This window comes from Megalobrama amblycephala, linkage group LG11 (genome assembly GCF_018812025.1).
Source record: "Megalobrama amblycephala isolate DHTTF-2021 linkage group LG11, ASM1881202v1, whole genome shotgun sequence".
NCBI classification, from domain to species: domain Eukaryota; kingdom Metazoa; phylum Chordata; class Actinopteri; order Cypriniformes; family Xenocyprididae; genus Megalobrama; species Megalobrama amblycephala.
In genome coordinates this window covers 34,209,844-34,230,895 of record NC_063054.1, presented here as the reverse complement: position 1 = coordinate 34,230,895, position 21,052 = coordinate 34,209,844, and the positions used below count along the sequence as shown (strand labels likewise).

At 37.1% G+C, this 21,052-nt stretch overlaps 2 protein-coding genes across 6 annotated transcripts in view; one reads left to right on the top strand and one right to left on the bottom strand.

Moving 5' to 3' along the window:
• LOC125278449 (kelch-like protein 29) overlaps window positions 1–7,085 on the top strand; it is a 318,939-nt gene extending 311,854 nt beyond the window's left edge. For all 4 annotated transcript variants that reach the window (XM_048207641.1, XM_048207642.1, XM_048207643.1 and 1 more), the window contains 3 exons: window positions 340–533; window positions 5,855–5,999; window positions 6,112–7,085. In XM_048207641.1, coding sequence (XP_048063598.1) covers window positions 340–533; window positions 5,855–5,999; window positions 6,112–6,295 — 523 coding nt within the window. In that variant the 3' untranslated portion in view covers window positions 6,296–7,085. The remainder of the gene's footprint in view (window positions 1–339; window positions 534–5,854; window positions 6,000–6,111) is intronic.
• A 2,091-nt stretch (window positions 7,086–9,176) lies between these two features.
• Window positions 9,177–21,052, bottom strand: part of atad2b (ATPase family AAA domain containing 2B) — a 94,567-nt gene continuing 82,691 nt past the window's right edge. For both annotated transcript variants that reach the window (XM_048207639.1, XM_048207640.1), the window contains exons 27-28: window positions 16,285–16,413; window positions 9,177–12,443 (exon numbers count right to left, since the gene is read on the bottom strand). In XM_048207639.1, coding sequence (XP_048063596.1) covers window positions 12,402–12,443; window positions 16,285–16,413 — 171 coding nt within the window. In that variant the 3' untranslated portion in view covers window positions 9,177–12,401. The remainder of the gene's footprint in view (window positions 12,444–16,284; window positions 16,414–21,052) is intronic.

Below are 21,052 nucleotides of genomic sequence, written 5' to 3'. Positions count from 1 at the left end.
GATTGATAGACGTGAGATAGACAGATTGATAGATAGATAGATAGATAGATAGATAGATAGATAGATAGATAGATAGATAGATAGATAGATAGATAGATAGATAGATGGCCAATACTCTTATTTACACTCATGAATTGACAGAGAGCTGATGCTATTGCAGTTTCTAACTTGCATATAGTGCTGTTTTTATATGCGCCCTGTTCACAATAAAGCACTTTTGGATTGCATCTGCAAACCCCTGGGCCTTGTTTTAGGACACATTGCGAGAAATGTCTGTTGTTGCTAAAACTATACAAATATCAGCAATGTTATCAAATGTGTCCCTTCTGTTTCCTTCAGGTACGACACCATCACAAATCAGTGGGAGACGGTGTCGCCGCTGCCCAAGCCTGTTCATTCGGCAGCTGCCACCGTATGCGGAGGGAAGATCTACGTGTTCGGTGGAGTGAACGAGGCCGGACGCTCAGCTGGTGTTCTGCAGTCTTACGTCCCGCAGACCAACACCTGGAGCTTTATAGAGTCCCCCATGATCGGTAAGAGGATCATTTGAACGACAGGAATTTGCTAATGGAAGTTGTTAATTTGTGCGTCTTTGAGTTCCACCCAAAGACAATTTCAAAACAAATATTTGTCAACATGGCACCAGAAGGTGGTTCTGTGTTTGTGGTCTGCCTTCTTGAAAGGCTTTATGAGGTTGTTTGCTTTGCTCATGGGCTCAATCGTAGCAGAAGCACAGCAGGACTGATATGGCAGAGTGGGACTCAACATCTTTACTTGCTGTAGGAGGTTTTCAGGCTTCAATTAGCTCAGTCATTGCTGGGCTGTGGCATCATAAAAGCTATTTCATAAACTACATTAAATTGGTAATTAAATTAAGTTGCATACAGTACATGGAACCTAGATAAACATGGATTATTGTTCATTTCTCCAACCTTCCTCATCTTCACATGATCATCTCTAATTGTTGTAATGATTGTTCATATACTTGAGTATATTTGCATTTTTACCTTTGTGCTAAACAGTCACGTTTATGGCAGGTGTTTATGTATGATTATGTTGAAATGAAGCTGATGCAGACGGCACAGAGTTCACCGCTGTTTAGAGATCATGAAATTGCTAACTAAAATTAGACCTTTTACATCCAATTATACTCAATAAAACTGCCACTGGAGATACAGCGGTAGTTAGTGCAATTGCTAATGTGAAACAATAATGAATGCTTTTACTGCATTTATTTTATATATATATATATATATATATATATATATATATACACATATATATTAATAATTAAATAAATTTAAAAACACACATACAGTATATACATACATGTATAATTTAAATTAAATAGTAAAATTTAAATTATATATATATATATATATATATATATATATATATATATATATATAATTTAAATAATAAAATATAGCATATTAAATATTTTGTATTTTGTTTTTACATTATATGTACATCATTTATAATATATTTATAAATAAACACTAAAAAACTGTTCATGAATTTAACATTAAACTGTAATAAACAATAATCTATGTACTATTCAATTCAAATACTAACACATTTTTCAGCATACAGTTGTGTAACTGTGTGCGTGTGTATTTATAAATAATAATATAATGTATTACTGTCGCAATTTTACTTGACAACACAAGGATAAATGCTAGCATTTGTAAATGGGACGATTTGTTTCAGGAGTAATACTACATCTTTCCTGGCAACAATAGTTTTTGGCTCTTTCTCACTGATTGACAGGCCTGCAAGTCTTTGTGTAATTTTCCTATAGGCCATTTTTTCCCAGAGTGAGGGAGTTCCATTCATATTTCCCCTGCCATGCCCACAGTCAATAGCCTCACGCTAAAGGCTTTTAAAAGGTTCATTTCCTCAAAGTCCCAGTGCGATTCTGTTGTTTGAAGACCTGCAGTCCGTAGTAAACACTACTGAGCAAACACTAGTTCAGCCAGTGCCAACAAGACAAGCTGTCAGTGAAGGTCAAGCAGGCAAAGTGCCACTGGAAGCCACGTGGATGGTAGAGAATAGATTGCAAACAATTGCTTGTACAAATTACACAAGATTGCAGGGCGTCTTTAGAGTACAGGCACATTAAAAAGTGATTCAGGGAGCCTCTGGACAGTCTGATGAGTTATCACTGAACCGGCTCCCAGCCTCACCACTGGTCTCTGTTAGTGCTCAGTTAGACCGCGTCGGGCCGCCTCGAGCTGCCTCGTCGACAAACATCCCCTAGGTCTCGAAACTACCTGCACGAAGGGTAGCCAGTGTTTATAAAAACATGCTTGAAGCATGTCAATTGGCCAAGCAATACTTTGAGACATCCATCAGAGTGAAAAAGAAGTGTGAGATGGGTTTGACTGAAGTAGTTTCACATAAAAAAGCTTGTTTATTGAGTACCGAAGGTTGTTGCCGATGTCCTCACCCCATTTTCAACTCGGCTCTCTGGGAATCTAGCTATTCAAACGACTCCTTTCCTCTTTCTTTCGTTTTTTAATAGCTTTTCTCTGCCGCGTTTCACCTCTCCCAAAAATTGAGCGAGACACCTCTGCAAATTGGTGGCACGAACTGTTGTTGTTGTCTTGTTTCACTCTCAAAAAGCTGAATCTCTCATGTCTCCATTGTGCCAGATACAGGTCCCCCATTTGATCGAAACCTTGAGACGTCTTGCCGGTGGCAGGATTTCAGCATCAAAGCAGCATACTGAGCTTTGGCGTGACGTTCGAGCCCCTCGAGTTACGGTGGCAGGCAGAACGTGGGCCAAACCCAACAATGAGCTCTGCTGATAGCATCAGCGTTGGGTTTGAAAACGAGACGACAAACAGATAAAGAGCATTGCGTAGGGTGAGATTAGGACTTAACGGAGCTGATCCTGTGGCGCCGGCAACTCAAACTGCTTGAGAGATGCACGTGCTTGTGATGCACACAAAGCACTCTGGGAGTTTAAATGAAGTGACTCGGCACAAAAGCAGCGGTTTTTGTGAGGGGAATAAAGATGTGTTCCAGGGGGGCGCCAGAACTGCGCTCCTGTTACAGAAGACGACGCCTCCCCCTGGGTTATGCCGCCCGATCAATCCGGCAACGCTTGCTGTGACTGATGCTGGATGGAGTGCTATAAAAAGAGGGCGTTATCTGGACCGTCACTCAAAGCCGAGCGATGGGGGGTTTTAATGAGAAGCACCTGGCAGTCACGCCGCCAAGCGAGAGCCCATCTCGCACTTCCTTTTCAACCATTAAATCCGGCGGCTGTTTTACAGATCGCTTCTGTGCATGGCTTCTCAAACAAGACGCATCAGTCGAAAGTGCGGAAAAAAAACAAAACAAAACCTTGAACGCAGCCACGTGAATTATTCATAGGTGTAATAAATTGGCCCAGCTGTAATCGTTTGGGAGACAATTTCTCTGTCAGAAAGCAAAGGCTGATAGCCTCTCTCTTATATTCGGCTCGACGACCTTTTCCGTGTTCACAACCGTGCGTCGGGCTGTCAGTCATTTGCCTGCTCATGAAAAGATGTGATTATTTCTGTTTCTTGGCCATTTACCTCATGTGAAGAAGGATAGAGTGAGTAAAACCTGTCATTGTGAAGGGTCTTCGGGTATTACAGAGGTAATTTCCTCTGTATGGAATCATTAGACGGAACGGGCGCCATATATCTGTTTGCCGTTATTTGTCATCCTCTGCTTAATAATGTAAAGCATAAAGGATACAGGGATGTGGGAAATGGAATATGGCAAGAAAAAGGCAGAGAAAATCGTAAATACGTTACAAATGGTGCTTCAAAACCTATTTCAGAAGACTGCAGACTGGAGATGTCACATAGAAACTAGAGCTGCCCCCAATATTCAACTAATCGTTAATCAACTAGAAGAGGCTTACTGTAGTTGACCAAAAATTTTGTCATTTAGTCGCAGAAAAAAAAAAAAAAAAAAAACTTGCCGTGACGGACAGATTGTTAACGGCGGGTCCTTGTGGTGTGTAATTACAGTATGTAATTATCATTTGAAACATGTAATAGCAACTTTACATGGCTGCTTGCTCTAACGTTAAAGGATTAGTCCACTTTTAAATATACTTTCCCTGATAAATTTACTCGCCCTCATGTCATCCAAGATGTTCATGTCTTTCTTTCGTCAGTCGAGGAGGTTTTTGAGGAAAACATTCCAGGATTTTTCTCCTTACAGTGGATTTCAATGGCTACCAACAGGTTGAAGGTCAAAATTAGTTTCAGTGCAGCTTCAAGGGCTTTAAACGATACCAGATGAGTAATAAGGGTCTTATCTAGCGAATCGATCGGTCATTTTCGAAAAAAATACAACCGTTTATGCTATGTAAACAAAATATCGCCTTGAATGTACTTTCCGCTTCCGCATTCTTCATAACGCTTACGCTGAATGTCCAAGTTACGGAAAAAAACGAAACTGGCGCCGCGTTCGTTCCGTAAGTAGAACAGGGAAGGCGTAGGACATTCAGCGTAAACGTTATGAAGAATGCGGAAGCGGAAAGTACGTTCAAGGCGATATTTTGTTTATAAAGCATAAACGGTTGTATTTTTTTCGAAAATGACCGATCGATTCGCTAGATAAGACCCTTATTACTCATCTGGTATCGTTTAAAGCCCTTGAAGCTGCACTGAAACTGTAATTTTGACCTTCAATCTGTTGGTAGCCATTGAAATCCACTGTAAGGAGAAAAATCCTGGAATGTTTTCCTCAAAAACCTTCATTTCTTTTCGACTGACGAAAGAAAGACATGAACATCTTGGATGACATGGGGTGAGTAAATTTATCAGGAAATGTGTATTTAAAAGTGGACTAATCCTTTAACCTATAAATGTATGCTATTATTCTGCGCATATCCAAGTGTTTGTGTCGAGTGTGGAAGCTAAAGTATAGCGCTTACTGCAAGATATGGAGGCGCCAGCGCGATCACTTGCATTTTTTTCCTCATAACAGCGGAAACAACTTAAAATACTCCATCATTTTTGCCCATACAGATATGAGTAATACATCACTCAAAACTGTGTAAACTCACAATAACAAGAAAACGTGCCTTTGTAAAATGAAGTAAACAAATAGGATGCGCTTTCTGCCGTCTCGTTCTCTGTGAACTTGAACGTGTCAAAAAAATAAACCAGAGTATACCTGACATCACAGAAATGAGAAATATATCTATAGAAAGCTTGAAATGTCAAGTGATTGTCAACCAATTCAAGTGGAAAACAAATATTCTGTATGAAACGTTCATATAGGCGCGTCCACTACAAGTCAGCATTGTCGACTTCATCTCTGCAGCTGAAAACACAGAAAACTTTATCTATAAATGATAAAAAAAATGTAGACAGTCTCTTTGCTGGTTTTTCACGACACCGGACCGCTGTGGCAAGTTTTATGCATGCGCTTGAGCGCTGATTAGGCTATGTATTATATATAGGCAATTAAAGGCTCATTATCATGACTAATATGGCTTATTAATATACACATTCGATTAGTCTACTAATCGCTTAAATAAATGACTACTAGTCGACTAGAAAAATCTTCAGTCGTAATAGAAACCACACAGTACTAGACAGTACGGTAGTCCGTAATCTACCTCATTAATTTCACAGGAATCTTCTGAAAGAACATTGTAAAGTCATGCTGATAAGAATTTAGATGTCCCAGAAAGCAGCATAGATCTTTAATTGAGCACAATGTGTAAGCAGACCCACGATAATGGCAAAATAACACTATAATTCCAGGGAAAAATTAATCTGTGGCTGAAGCATACATCAGAGAAGTAACTTCTATCTGTTGTTCTCTTGCCTCCTGTGCTCCTTTCGGGCTTATTTAGATAACAAGTACGCTCCCGCTGTGAGCCTCAATGGTTTTATCTTCATCCTGGGAGGAGCCTACGCCCGAGCCACCACTATCTACGACCCAGACAAGGGCAACATCAAAGCCGGCCCCAACATGAATCACTCCAGGCAGTTCTGCAGGTTGGTCTAATGAACAGTAGATTGCGCTACACAATGCAATAAACGATGTTCCACATTACAAATGGTGTAGCATAAATGAAAGGGAAACGGTCTCTTGTTCTTCCTCCCCCAGTGCGGCGATCCTAGACGGGAAGATCTATGCAACGGGAGGGATTGTGAGCAGCGAGGGACCAGCGCTGGGCAACATGGAGACCTTCGACCCTTGCACGAACACGTGGACGCTGCTGCAGAATCTGCCGTGTCCGCTTTTCAGACACGGATGCGTGGTTATAAAGAAGTACATTCAGAGTGGCTGAGGACGAGTTTGACTCTGGACTTCTCTAATGTCACGAACTGGCCTAAACCGACCCATCGAGCTCCAGCCAGCCAACCTGGGTGGAACGCGGTCGGACCATCGTGGTCAAGATTTAGCAAAGGATCCGTAGCGTAGCTCCCCCTCAGGTGTCGTGCCATTGGAACGGCATTCTTGGTCAGCCAAATGCGTTTTTTTTTTTTATTCCCCCTTCAGTGTTTGAGTTGACCTTCCTCTCCCACATCATGTTTCTTTGAGAAGTTTTCCGTCACGTCTCGTTTTTCATTGGTAGTCATGTTGTGAGATGAGAAAATGGGATTGTGTGTCATATATAAAGATCAGTTGCATCGTGAAAGGACTTCAGCGAGAAGCTAAAGGATGTCGACGCTGGTCATGTAGCCCTCCAGCGAGGGTCAGCGCCACAGAGAGACGGGACAGAACGAAGGCCCTCCTGAACTCCAAAGCACAAAATACCAGAACCTGTGATGCCCAGAGGAGTTTCATTTCATTTTGTTCTGTGTAAATCATTCCACCTTTTCTTTGTGGGTTTTTAAACCTCGTGTTTTATTCCAATCCACGAGCCTGCAGCCATGGTGGAATACAGATGGAGCAAGATGGAAGGAGAAACTTTGTATTATAGGGAAGATATGTATATTTTAAAAACCAATGAAAATTGTGTATAAATGTTTTTAGAAAAATTCAATGGATTGGACAATGTCTGTAAATCTGTACCCTACAGGAACAATTTACATTATTAATGCTGAAATACATATCCAGAATTCTAAAGAAACAAATTGACTGGTCATTTACATAGGAGTTTCCTTAACTTTGTCGTTTGTGGCTAACTGATAAGGATTTTACACAGCATGCACTTATGAAGAGCAACTTCTTACTGATTAACTGTCAATTTATAATATAGGGTTTCTGCAGGTTTTATTAAGATAAATTTAAGACATTTTTAAAACCAATTAAAGAAAATTTAAGGGAACACATCAATATGTTCTGTCCAAGAAGCACACAATGAGTTGTATTAGCAACACGTCAACGTTTGAAAATACAATTTCCAACAGATCTCCATTACTTTTTAATTCATTTCACAAAAAATAAAGTTTGAATATCTCTGCTCCCAAACACTATGGAAACAACTTTTACTGTATCTCCTGATCGCACTGCAAAAAAGTGACGTTCTAGTTTTCCAGTGCAAACAGTTTTAAATCAAGATACATTAACTTGAGAAGCAAAATAACATAAGCTAAGAAATCGTGTGATCCTGTGAAAGAAATTTTATGATCAAAACAAGAACAAATATCTGCCAATGGGTTCAGAAAAATAAACTTAATTCAAATGGAAAAGTCATTTTCATACCCATTGACAGATATTTGTTTTAAGCATAAACTCAATTTTGTTCAATTTCTCAGAAAACAAAACTTCATTTTGCAGTTAAGTAAATGTATCTAGATATTTGTACTGTAAAACAAAAATCCTGAGGAAGATATTCTTTTTTTAAATCAAAAAGCATGTTTAATTAATTGAAATTTATTTTACAAAAAATTAATTTTTAGGGCCCTATGAAATACGTTTTTTTTTTTAAAATTACAAATTCTGTTTTCTATTTCCATTTTTCTGGTTTAATTACATTTTAAAAATTCATAAAAACAACCTTATTCATTTATAATAATAGAGCGCTATGAAATGTTTTATTTTTTCAGAAATTGTGGATTTTCATTTTTATAGTAATCAAATGAAGGCATAAAACTAATTTATCGTTTAATCAAATGAAAATTAAATCCTTTCATTTTTGTTGGCAAAGGTGCTGCACAACAGAGGTGTATTGTTAAAATTAAAACATAGAAAATTGTGATTATTCCTTAACGAATTAAGTTAATAATAATTGTATTATTTTTAAATTGGTGTTATTACATTAAGATGTACAACAGTCATATATAAGTTACACCAAACTTTTATTTTTGACAGGTTGCCTCGAAGACCTTTAAGTATATGTGTATATATGACGATAGTTTTTCTCAAATTAAACGACAAAATGTGCTCCTGAAGTGACTCTCAGAGCAGAATACGTCTGTAGAAGACGAAATTGTGCGCCTGCACCATTCAGAGAGAACTTCATATTTAAAGGAATATTTCACCCAAAAATGAAAATTCTGTCATTATTTACTCACTTTCATATTGATTCAAACCTGTAATACTTTCGTTCAAATGAAGACATATTTAATGAAATCTGAGAGCTTTCTGTCCCTCCACCCTTTGACGCTTCAAAAAGTTCATAAAGAGATTGTAAAACTAATCCATATGAATCGAGCGGTTTAGTCCAAATTTTCTGAAGAGACTCGATCGTTTTATGGGTTTGGAAAAACATGAGAGTGAGTAAATGACAGAATTTATTTTTGGGTGAACTATCCTTTTAAGTGTACTGACCTACTTTTGATTTATTCATCCAAAATTTGACAAATTCCATGACATTAAGCATTATACAGTAAATTCCGTTTTTATGAATGGATTCTGTGATTCCTTCCATCAGTCATAGGGCCCTAATTTAATGCCATGATATTGAATTTGATGAGACTTTCTGCTCCAATTTAAGACCTGCAGAAACCCTATAATAGAAGGTTGTCTTTTCCGTAACATTTTAAAAACGTGTGCCTTTAAAATCCCTGATAAATAAACGAAGCCAGAAGACTCATTGCCAAAGCTGGATACTTTAAGTCGAAACACGTATATGTGAATGCAAATGTGCTTTTTATTGGTCAATCTTACACTTACTGTTTTGCTATTTCCAATTTATGAACACAGCGCACTCTAAAATGTGCTCTAACCCTTATTACAAATCGAGACAGGACTCAGATTGAAATTGAAACACCCAGAGAAACTTCAATTTGCACCTTTTATTCAAGTATATCACAGCAGTTTATTTCAGAAATTACAGTAAATATTTCATTTCACAAAAGGACTGCAGGGAAGGACAGAACAATATGTGTGGTTTTGATTTGCTTCATAGTAAATATAAAAGGAACAAATTCTGGTATTACTCAAAAAACAAAAACAAAACAAAAATAACATTCCCTCAACCTTGTAAATCATTAAAGGGGTAAAAATCTACTGATTACATGAAATTAACATAAACCATTATTTGCAAACAAGACAAATTTCTCCAACAGAGCACTGACTTAAAAAACTGAACTTGTTAAACTGAGATCAGGTGGGTCTTATTCACCTACCGAAAGCAAAATGCTATTGACTTCCTACTGTCAGTCGAACAATTTGAATTAAACTCTGGTCAACTAAAGAAAAAGAACTTTAACTTGTAGTCAAACACGTAGACCTACATAGACTTTCATGCCCACATTGAAACATTTTAATGCAGGATTTAAGAGTTAATTTTCGAAAAAATATATTAGTGGTCTAAATGTGAAATTTCATTTCCACATAACGCACTGACCAAGATTTGATTTAGATTCAGGGCCAATTACCTTATGCTTTCAAATGGCTATGAAAAACGGGGCGTCTTGTGAATTGGCATCAACTAAATCATCTTTTTTTTTTTTTTTTCTTTCCCCCAGATAAATTTGTGAGAAGCACAAGTGGTCAGTATTACAGTAGTTTCTTCCATGCTACACCTATTAAGCATGTTGTTGATACTACAGGTGATGGAGAGGGACCCCAAAACACACATTAGCCACATGAACTTCCCCTTCATCCTCTACAGTAATATTTGAAAATGAAAAAGAAGTCTAACCACCATCATACGCACCCTTATGGAATAAATATTAATGTAGCAGAGACCTGAGACCAGTAAACCCCGTTTCTGAACGTCGTGCAACACCCGCTACAAAAATGCGCTACATCGTGTCTCGGCGCGCAAATTCCGCGTAACAATTTTTCCAATTAGTTTTGGTTGAACAAAATGTTGTACATATGATCATAATTTAATAAATAAAAAAAGGACAGGCAATAGCACGAAGTAAAATGCGACTGCGAAGTTTGAGAAAAATTAAAAACATGAAATGGACTGAAGCATTTCACAAACATGGCCACTAATATAAAAATCATGGGATGCACATGTAGAAAAACGGAAATATACAGTATATAACATTTCATCGATATCACAATGCCATTTCTTTTCTCGGCTCAAAAGCAGAACAACCCCAAAAAAATGAAATGCTAGGAGAAAGAAATCTGAACAAACCCGAGGATTACTGCAGCAGCCACATGTCGGAGAGGTGATTCAGTACCTTAGCTTGAATTTCTGAAGGGCGCAGTGATATTACAGAGGTCAACAAATACTGTTTGTCAGTAAACAGGTCATTACTTTTGTCTCTTCGCATGAAAACAACTTGCTGAGGTAGCTGTGCTTCTGTCTCTCACACGCACTGCAGTAGTCCAAAGCTAACTCCTAGTTTTATCCTTTTGCATATGTCTTAAAAAGTGTTGTTATTTTTCTTTTTCTCTCTTTTTTCCGTTTTGTTTATAGCACCGAATCCGAGACAAGGTCACAGGGACTCTTGAACTTGGATCAACGTTCTTTACAAAGCATTGAAAGCTGAGAGTTTGAGAGGGGGAGCTAATGATACTTGCACGACACCAAAACTGACTGAAATTAAGTTATTGATGCAACAGGATTTAGCATAATATTAGACAGTTAGCACAATGGAAACACTAAAAAACGGCAAACAAAAAATATATAAAAAAAAATACAACAAAAACATATAGTAATGCTTTACGTTCAAAAATTCAGCACTGCCTAGACTGCCATTGTAGCTTCAACGATTTGAACATCAAAACATCGCTGATATTTTTACTCCAAATTTGTGATGTTACAATAAAAATGGATGGCAAAAGAAAGCCACATCGTTTGATGGAGCAACCAAATCATGGAGATGTTTGGGTTGGTGACTTGAGAAGAGACTGGCAAACAATTAACTTACACCAAAGTACACCAAAAGACGACTTTATCGAAGTCTCTTAAAACATCTGGAAAGGCTTTGTAGCCCTGTGGCTTGTCCACAATCATTAATTGCTTGTGAAATACTATTTCAAAGTTTAAGGCACATGCTAGGCAGTGCAATCTCCTTGCAAATCTACTTGTAAATCCAGTTAAACCAGAAAAATGCCACAAAAAAAAATAATAATAATAATAAAACGAACACGAAAAAGCCCTAGGGGGGGAAAATATGTGATGGGTCTAAAACACTATTCCTCTCCTAAAGATCTATTTTAACCAAAATCTGTCCATTTATTTAGTTTTTGTTTGTTTGTTTCTACAAATATTAAAGTCTGAATAGGAGAACACAGTCTCGTTTTTCACAGGGAAAAGTTTACAATACAGAGGCCTTGCAAAACTTACAATTAACATCCAGTAGAAAACAACTCGTCACTAGACGTGCCTACAAAACATGTTGTTGTTCCAGCAGGAGTATCTATGAGGCTAAAAAGTGTTGATAATCTCAATGGTGACAAGGTGTGACATCACAGGAGTGGAACGATGCTCGGGGGGTTGGAGGTTGGACGTAGAAAGAGTGTGATGTAGTTTATTTCCACAGTAAATGACCAACTGACTCGAGCCGTAGGGCGTCACGCCGTCGTATACGGTTTTCCACTGCTGGTGAGAATCTGTGTGTATGTATATGCGTTTACTTCCAGTAGACAGAGGCTGAGGTTGCTTTGTGACATCACACAATCTTTTATTTTGTACTGTTTGTTTGTGTTTTGTTTGCTTATTTATGAGAAGAACAAGGAGCAGCAGATGAAGAAAAAACAAAAACAAAAAAACAATAGCACCCAATAGCACCAAGAACAATCATCAGCAATTGGCATGTATGTGAGTTTACAAAAAAGAAACAAGCAAAAACGAAACCTCCAGGAGTTTTTGTGTTTGGTTCTGTTTCAGGTACCTGAGATGATAGCACCAAGGTCGCCTTTGTAAGCCTTTGTTTCAAATGTCTGCACCTTTTTTTTTTTTTTCCCCTTCCCGCTGTCATTTAAGACCGAGGCGTCCAGACCTGCTCCACGTTAAGGACTTGGCTCAGAACGCTGGCCTCTCCCTCTTCTATCCAAAGAGTCTCCGATCACATTTCTCTCTGAAAGCCCTCTATTCATCACAGGAATGTTTCGAAATGCTTAACTTGCCTCTCCATCGCCTGGAAATCAACAGACAGAAAACACAGTCATTAATGGCACATTGTTAAATGTGAATTTCTTTAAATTTATTTTTTTAATGGATAATTTATAAATGAAACCGAGATGAACTTGGCATAAAAGTAGTTTTGAAGGTCATTATTTGGACTAGATATTATGATATTATTATATGTACATAAGCATAACTTATTTTATTATTATATATTATTACTTAATAGCATACATTTTTATTACATTTGAATAATAGTAGTATATAAGTACGTAAAACATTAAAGGGTTAGTTCACCCAAAAATGAAAATTCTGTCATTAATTACTCACCAGACTTTCGTTCATCTTCGGAACACAAATTAAGATATTTTTGATGAAATCCGATGGCTCAGTGAGGCCTCCATTGACAGCAAGATAATTAACACTTTCAATGCCCAGAATATACTAAAGACATTTTTGAAACAGTTCATGTGACTACAGTGGTTCAACCTTAATGTTATAAAGCGACGAGAATACTTTTTGTGTGTCAAAAGAAAAACAGAACGACAATTTCTAGATTTCAACAATATCTAGTGATGGGCGATTTCAAAACACTGCTTCATGAAGCTTTACGAATTTTTTGTTCCACATCAGTGGTTCGGAGTGTATCAAACTGCCAAAGTCACATGATTTCAGTTAACTAGGCTTTGTTACATCATAAGTGTTTCAAAATTTCAATGGTTCACCACTAGGGGGCGTGACTTTGGCAGTTTGATACACGCTCTGAACCATTGATTTGAAACATAAGATTTGTAAAGCTTCGAAGCTTCATGAAGCAGTGTTTTGAAATCGCCCATCACTAGATATTGCTGAATAAAGTCGTTATTTTGTTTTTTGGCACACAAAAAGTATTCTCGTCGCTTTATAACATTAAGGTTGAACCACTGTAGTCACATGAACTGTTTTAAATATGTCTTTAGTAACTTTCTGGGCGTTGAAAGTGTTAATTATCTTGCTGGCAACAGAGGCCTCACTGAGCCATCAGATTTAATCAAAAATATCTTAATTTGTGTTCTGAAGATGAACGAAGGTCTTACAGGTATGGAACGGCATGAGGGTGAGTAATTAATGACAGAATTTTCATTTTGGGTGAACTAACCCTTTAATGTTTTATGTACTTATATACTACTATTTTTCAATGTTTGGGGTCTGTAAGATTTATTTTTTATGTTTTTGAAAGAAATCTGTGATGCTCACCAAGCATGCATTTATTTGATGAAAAATACAGTAAAAACAGTAATACTGTGAAATAATTACAATTATTTATTACAATTACAAACGTTAATTTTGGGGTGAACTATCCCTTTAATACACATCTATGAGAAGCATAATTTTAGATCAATGATATCCCGCTATGGGCGGAGCTAAAACAGCATAAGAAAAAGCCATCAAATTTATGACATTGTGTTTGGCTAGAACTTGGCTTTACGTTCTTTCAAACCACACATGGATTTAATACAACTCTTTATCTGACATGGTAATTCTTGTTGAGGTCACAGTATGGCTAAGAATTAATCTCTAAAGCCATTTTACAGCACAGGACGATGTGTGAACAATTAACAAAATCATGTCCAATTTCTGCTATCCTTTGTGGATCTCAGCTCCGGTCCACCGGCTGCAAAAGATCCAACAATCTGACAGAGACCAGCGGATTAAAATCTAAACACATACAGCTTTTCCAGATGGTCTCGATCTCGAATCATCCTGGAATTAATAAATACGACTCCATTAGGGTGCTCTCAAAAAGGAATTGGTACACAACATGCAAATTAGCCTTCAGTCAAGCTGGCCATAATTCCTTGGAGCAATTCTAATCTGTTTCTGCTGGGCAGCTACCATTACTATTGTATTTGAGAACAGCGCACATAATTTCCCAAGAGGCCGTGCGAGAGCTCTCTACCATTGGCGTGCCAGCGTAATTTAGACACACAGCAGCTGTTCGGTGTGCCGTGTTCAATCACTGTGTATCCATCTCCTCTGAGCCGCCGTCACACACGACACATGACTGAACTGAACATTACGAGTCATTAGTCAGTATAGAGCTACTAGTTAATAATGGTATTGTATTAATTCAGTATTACACTGGAGATAAACCATTATTAGTAGTCATTATTTTGCAGCTAAAATACAGAGGTACTAAAACATTTTTAAACGAAATATATTAATGGTCCAATCCAGTTTTTAATGGTTTTGCTTCAAAATAAAATAAAATAAATAAAAAGCATGTATTTATGAGTTTGAAATAAGCACACAAAATAAAATAATAGCACAAAAGTTAACCAACTGTAGAAATATAAATATTATAAAGTAACATGGATTTATTTAAAGGTGCCCTAGAATGCTTTTTCACAAGATGTAATATAAGTCTAAGGTGTCCACTGAATGTGTCTGTGAAGTTTCAGCTCAAAATACCCCATAGATTTTTTTTTTTTATTAATTTTTGTAATTGCCTATTTTGGGGCATCATTAAATATGCGCCGATTCAGGCTGCTTCCCCTTTAAATGCTCACGCTCCCCGCCCCAAGCTCGTGACTCTATAATACATTGCATGAACAAAGTTCACACCCTATAACCCTCAAAATGGATCTTTACAAAGTGTTCGTCATGCATATTGCATGCATGCACCAGATCATGTCAGTATAGTATTTATTTGGATGTTTACATTTGATTCTGAATGAGTTTGAGGCTATATGCTCCGTGTCTAAAGCTAACATTACACACTGTTGGAGAGATTTATAAAGAATGAAGTTGTTTATGAATTATACAGACTGCAAGTGTTTAAAAATGAAAATAGCGACAGCTCATCTCCGTGAATACAGTAAGAAACGATGGTAACTTTAACCACATTTAACAGTACATTAGCAACATGCTAACGAAACATTTAGAAAGACAATTTACAAATATCACTAAAAATATCATGATATCATGGATCATGTCAGTTATTATTGCTCCATCTGCCATTTTTCGCTGTTGTCCTTGCTTGCTTACCTAGTCTGATGATTCAGCTGTGCACATCCAGACGTTAATACTAGCTGCCCTTGTGTAATGCCTTGAACATGAGCTGGTATATGCAAATATTGGGGGCGTACATATTAATGATCCCGACTGTTACGTAACAGTCTGTGTTATGTTGAGATTCGCCTGTTCTTCGGAGGTCTTTTAAACAAATGAGATTTATATAAGAAGGAGGAAACAATGGAGTTTGAGACTCACTGTATGTCATTTCCATGTACTGAACTCTTGTTATTCAACTATGCCAAGATAAATTCAATTTTCAGTTCTATGGCACCTTTAAGTTTGAAATCAGCGCACAAAATAAAATTAAATACAATTCAATTTAAAATAAATTTAAATTAAAAATAAAATAAATATAAAATAAATATATAAATCCATATTTTATGTAGTGTTGGCTTGTATATCAACAGCCAACAATACATCGTATGGGTCAAAATGATAAATTTTTCTTTTATGCCCAAAATCATTGCTAAGGACTTCATTTGGACAAATTTAAAGGCGATTTTCTCAATATTTTGATTTTTTTGCACCCTCAGATTCCAGATTTTCAAATAGCTGTATCTCAACCAAATATTGTCCTATCCTAACAAACCATACATCAAGCTTATTTATTCAGCTTTCAGATGATATATAAATCTCAATTTCTTATGACTGGTTTTGTGGTCCAGGGTCACAAAAATGGGTATGTCCAATCTTTTTGCTTGTGCACATGAAGCACCCATGTAATTTGATAAATTGCACAACCAGCAGGACCATAATGTCTTTGAACATCATATTGATCTGTGTGTGTGTCACTCAACCTCTATCAGGCGGGTCTTGTCGTAGTCTCTGCGGTGCAGGTAAATACACTGGCTGAGCACTGAGTAAACTCTCTCCAGATGATCCACACTGAAGCCCTCACTTTTCACAACCACCTGCTCCAACAAAGCCTGAAACACAGGAAAATATAACACAATTCAACATCATTTTGTGGGTCAAGGAACACTTATTCGTGTTCATGTTATTCCAAACCTGTGTGACAGAAATTTTTCCATGCAATTACAATTAACATGGAGTGAAGCTTTATATGACTAATGTGCTTTATTCCAAGTCATCTGAAGTATGACAGCTTTGTGTGAGGAACAGACTGAGGGCGTTTTTACACCCAGCTCATATGGAGAGTTTGTTTGGTGCGTTTTCTGCCTTAGTTCGGTTCGTTTAGGCATAAATAACAGCAATCATGCTCTGATCAATACCAAAACAATTGCTCCAAGATCGCCGACTGAGGCGTCTCAGCCCGATTGAAAAGGAACTCTGGAGTGGTTGAGGTGAGAAAGCAAGCCGACCCAATGAACCAAGTTGTATCATTATTCATAATGGGAAATCTGTAATATAAAAAGCAGCAGTGTCTGATTATATGAGTTTATTTGGTTGAAAACCAAAGAGCACCTCTTTATCTTAAAACGTTGTGTAATTGCTCTCCCGACAAAGCATTGATTCCAGCTCTAGTTGCATAAATTATACATATATCATTTTAAATATATATAATTTATCAGTCAAAGCGGGAATCAAGGCTACATTCATAGTGTTTGCGTGTGTCACGACAGCAACAGAAAAACTCAAAATAAGCCCGCGGAGTGAACTTGTCAATCCATCTTGACGGATGACACAGACCAATAAGAGGACAGGTTTACTGACATGTGGTACGCTTTGAAATGTCGCCTTCTGAAAGCGAACCGAACGAAGAAATTAAGCAATGAACAGATTAAGTCCCTGTTTTGGAACAAAGCAACCAATCTAAAAGCCCTGACAGAGGTTCAATGAATGAATCTTTCTTTTGAGTCAAATCTTTCTAATAAATTGGTTGATTAGGTTCACAAAACCCAGTCTGAATAATGCATTTGAATTAAACTGATCTGGTTCTTGAATTCAACTTACTAACTGATTCCCTTTGCAGTGGTTAACAGCTCAGCAAGGGAAAGATTATCAGTGAAAACTTAATTTTCAGCCTGTTCCTCACACAAAGCTTCAGAAGACTATTTAAACACTAATAACACTTTATAGTGCTTTTGTGTCAGTTTTTGCTTGAACTCTTACATTTTAATTGCATGGAAAACCACAAAAAGTCTTTAGAATTTCTCATGTTTGTGCTCCTCGAGTGTGGAACGACATTAGGGTGGATGAGTGAATAACGACCACTTTGATGAGTATGGTAAGATTTGTATGGAAGATCTGAATCTGCCAGATCTGCCAATGCAGAAGTAATGTTCATAGCTCGTATGCTTATTAGTGTTTGATTTGTTAATGGCAGGAATAATGCCTTGGGTTTATTTTTGTTTTCAGAGAGAAAAGCTCTTACACTTAAATTAGTCAATTTTATTGAAGTAAAATCTGGCTCTAAAGCAGGCATCTGGAAGTGAAGTAATGACTTAATCACATATAATGCTCAAATACACACGCATCAAGCATTTTTGTAAAGTTTATGCTGACATATGAGAGATACAGTCTGTCTCTCATTCTGATTTTTTTGGGGAAATGTGACCTGCACCTGCTAACATAGAACATTTCAGTCAAGCATTAAAGCCGCTGATGAATGTGCATCCTGTGGTTTGCTGTGCTGTTGGAAAATAACTGTGGCGTTCGGAGTAGTCTAGAAGAGGCTTAATTTGAAGTTGAAGTTTAATGGCATTGTTTTAGTTTCTGGAGACCAAGCTACAAACATGCAGTGAAAGAAAATGGGAGCTGACAGCTAATGCAGTGTGGAGACAGGTGTGGTGGAGGCATCCTCACAGGTGCCAAATCCAGCTCATCACAGCAAACAACTGAACCTTCTATGAACAGAACCATGTTCTACATGCTTAAGTCGGTTCTGAACAAAATATTATCATTTCAAACATTTAAAGATCCTTTAGGTGTGTAAAATTACAACAACTGTCTGAATGGATTACAAAACAGCATTTGTTAACATTTTCCTTAAAACACAAATCTATCTATATATCGACAAACATTTTTATGAATGAAATTAAACATGCAGGTCAACAATGCTGTTAATTAATACCAATTAATTTAATTAAAAACAGTGCTAGAATTTAATTAAACAACTTAATTTTGCTTCTGACATGAAATAATTTGAATCCATCTACAATGGCTGTCTTGTTGAAATGAAAGTTACTCTGACTGAAAAAAAGGCATGCCGATTTAAGCTATTCTCAATGTTGTTAAAAGGCTTAAAAACAGAACTTTTAAAAAAAATATGATATAGCCCTAGTTATATACCAATCATCCAAATTTCAGAAATTTAATGGACTGAAAAGAATTCATGGAAATGACAGTAAAACGGCTCTATTCTGTCATTTTCAACAGGAATATATTTCAAGAAACTGCTTGTATCAACTTCCTCTATAGACCTGTTGCTATGTTAAATGTACACACGAGAACTGCATAAAAAACTGAGCAGGAAAATAAATGAACATTAACCAAGAAGGTAACCTCCAAACGATAGTTTGACCAGCACAGCTGTCACAACAACTGTGACAACATTGACTCCCCAACACGTACACCCAAGAAGAGAGGTCAGCCATCTTCAAAAGCAATTACGATCAAGCCGACAGCTAATTAAGGCACATCATAATTACCTTCCATTTCATGTGCAGCTCCAGAATGCAAGTATTTACTGTTTGCACTCGGTTTAATTAAAACACCTCAAACTTAGCAGTGGCCTTTCAATTGACATGTTCATCATAACCATCCTCCGGCCAATCGTAAGCTCATCAAATCGCGCAGGGACAAGTTATTACTCAAACTGCATTGGTCTGATTCAACATAAACAGTGCCAGTTCCTGATAAGGTTGGAGCCGGAAAGAAAAAGAGCACACAAGCACAAAGCAGAATGTGTCGAGATTACCAAAATACAGCAGTAATTGAGGATTCAGGTTTGGTTTTGGGGAGACATTAAACGCATCCCCTACGGATAGATTTGAAACCATATCTCTGCAGTGCGATGACAGCCCCCAAACCAATGAAAACAACCAAACGTCTTCATTAAAAACCACTAGAGGACATTGAAGGCAAATATCAGCATACTGAAGAGCAACACCACCAGAAAACAACCCGCTGCTCAGTCTAAGCGTGGAAACAACCAAAGTTTGTAATATATAGACATTATAAGTGACTTTATTAGTTTGTGTCAGTTCCAAACTAAAAAAAATAAATAAATAATAATTGAATAGTGTAAAATACACTACACATTATACACACACACATATATATATACACACATATACATATATATACATATATATATATATATATATATATATATATATATATATATATATATATATATATATATATATATATATATAAATAAAATTTGATATTTGTGTGTGTGTCAATGGCATTATGGCAACGTAACATGTTATGAATGGCAGGAGAGAAAATGTTAAATAATTAGCAGTAAATATGACAATTTGCTAACATTTCAATTGCAGGGATTATCTGTGGACCCCTGCTGTTTCTCTGTGTCGTTGCTCATCTGTGTCACTGACTGTGGGAGAGCGGTCATGGATGGCAGACGCTCTCCATCAACCCTGAATAGAACGATAATCCTAGCTTTAAAAGACTTGTTCACACAGTCCATTTGACTTTCGCTAAAAGACTTGTTTTGTAATAACCTGACCAGCCCAGGCATCAATCTCACAGATGGAGTGATACAGAGGCATTAATTTGTGGGAGTACAGAACACAAGCCGGTCAACTAACAGGAAGATTTAAAATTTCACAGCAACAAAGTTAAAGCTTCGAAAACATTTTATTCTATGAAGTATTCAAAAAAAAAAAAAAAAATTTCAGTAACTGCTGAATGAAGCTATGCTTCACCAACCTACACATAGAAACAAAGGTCAGCAAGTTATAAATATTTTGCAGTATAAAAGTGCAAACAAACCTACATTAAAAAAGAGAAAAACTATTTATCTTCTCGAGGAAGGTTAAAAGAAAATCATCACAACACACTGACATTAGGGCTGGGCGATATATCGCATGCGATTCTCACGCGCATTTCGTCAGTAAAGCCGGTTCCCTGATTACCGCTAAATCGCCATCACCTGCTTTCAAATGAAGCGCCATTTAACAGACAGAGCCGTAGTTCACGGAGAAGCCACGCAAATATCGCGTTCATTATCGAAGGCGATTCATCTGCGATATGAACGTGATATTGCGTGGCTTCTCCGTGAACTACGGCTCTGTCTGTTAAATGGCGCTTCATTTGAAAGCAGGTGATGGCGATTTAGCGGTAATCAGGGAACCGGCTTTACTGACGAAATGCGCGTGAGAATCGCATGCGATATATCGCCCAGCCCTAACAGACATATGCTGCTTTAAAAGTTTATCAAAAACTATTTGCTTCAAAAGCAAAAAGCCCAAAAAGTTACATCACAAACAAAACAAAAAAAAGATTTTTACTTTGGGACCATTAGGTTTAAAAGTGTTGTATTAATAAAACCAATACTGTACTGTTCTTATTACTGAGGACTATAATTGTTGAATAATTCAGTCATAGATTGTGTTAGTATGTCATTATAAAGGCTCA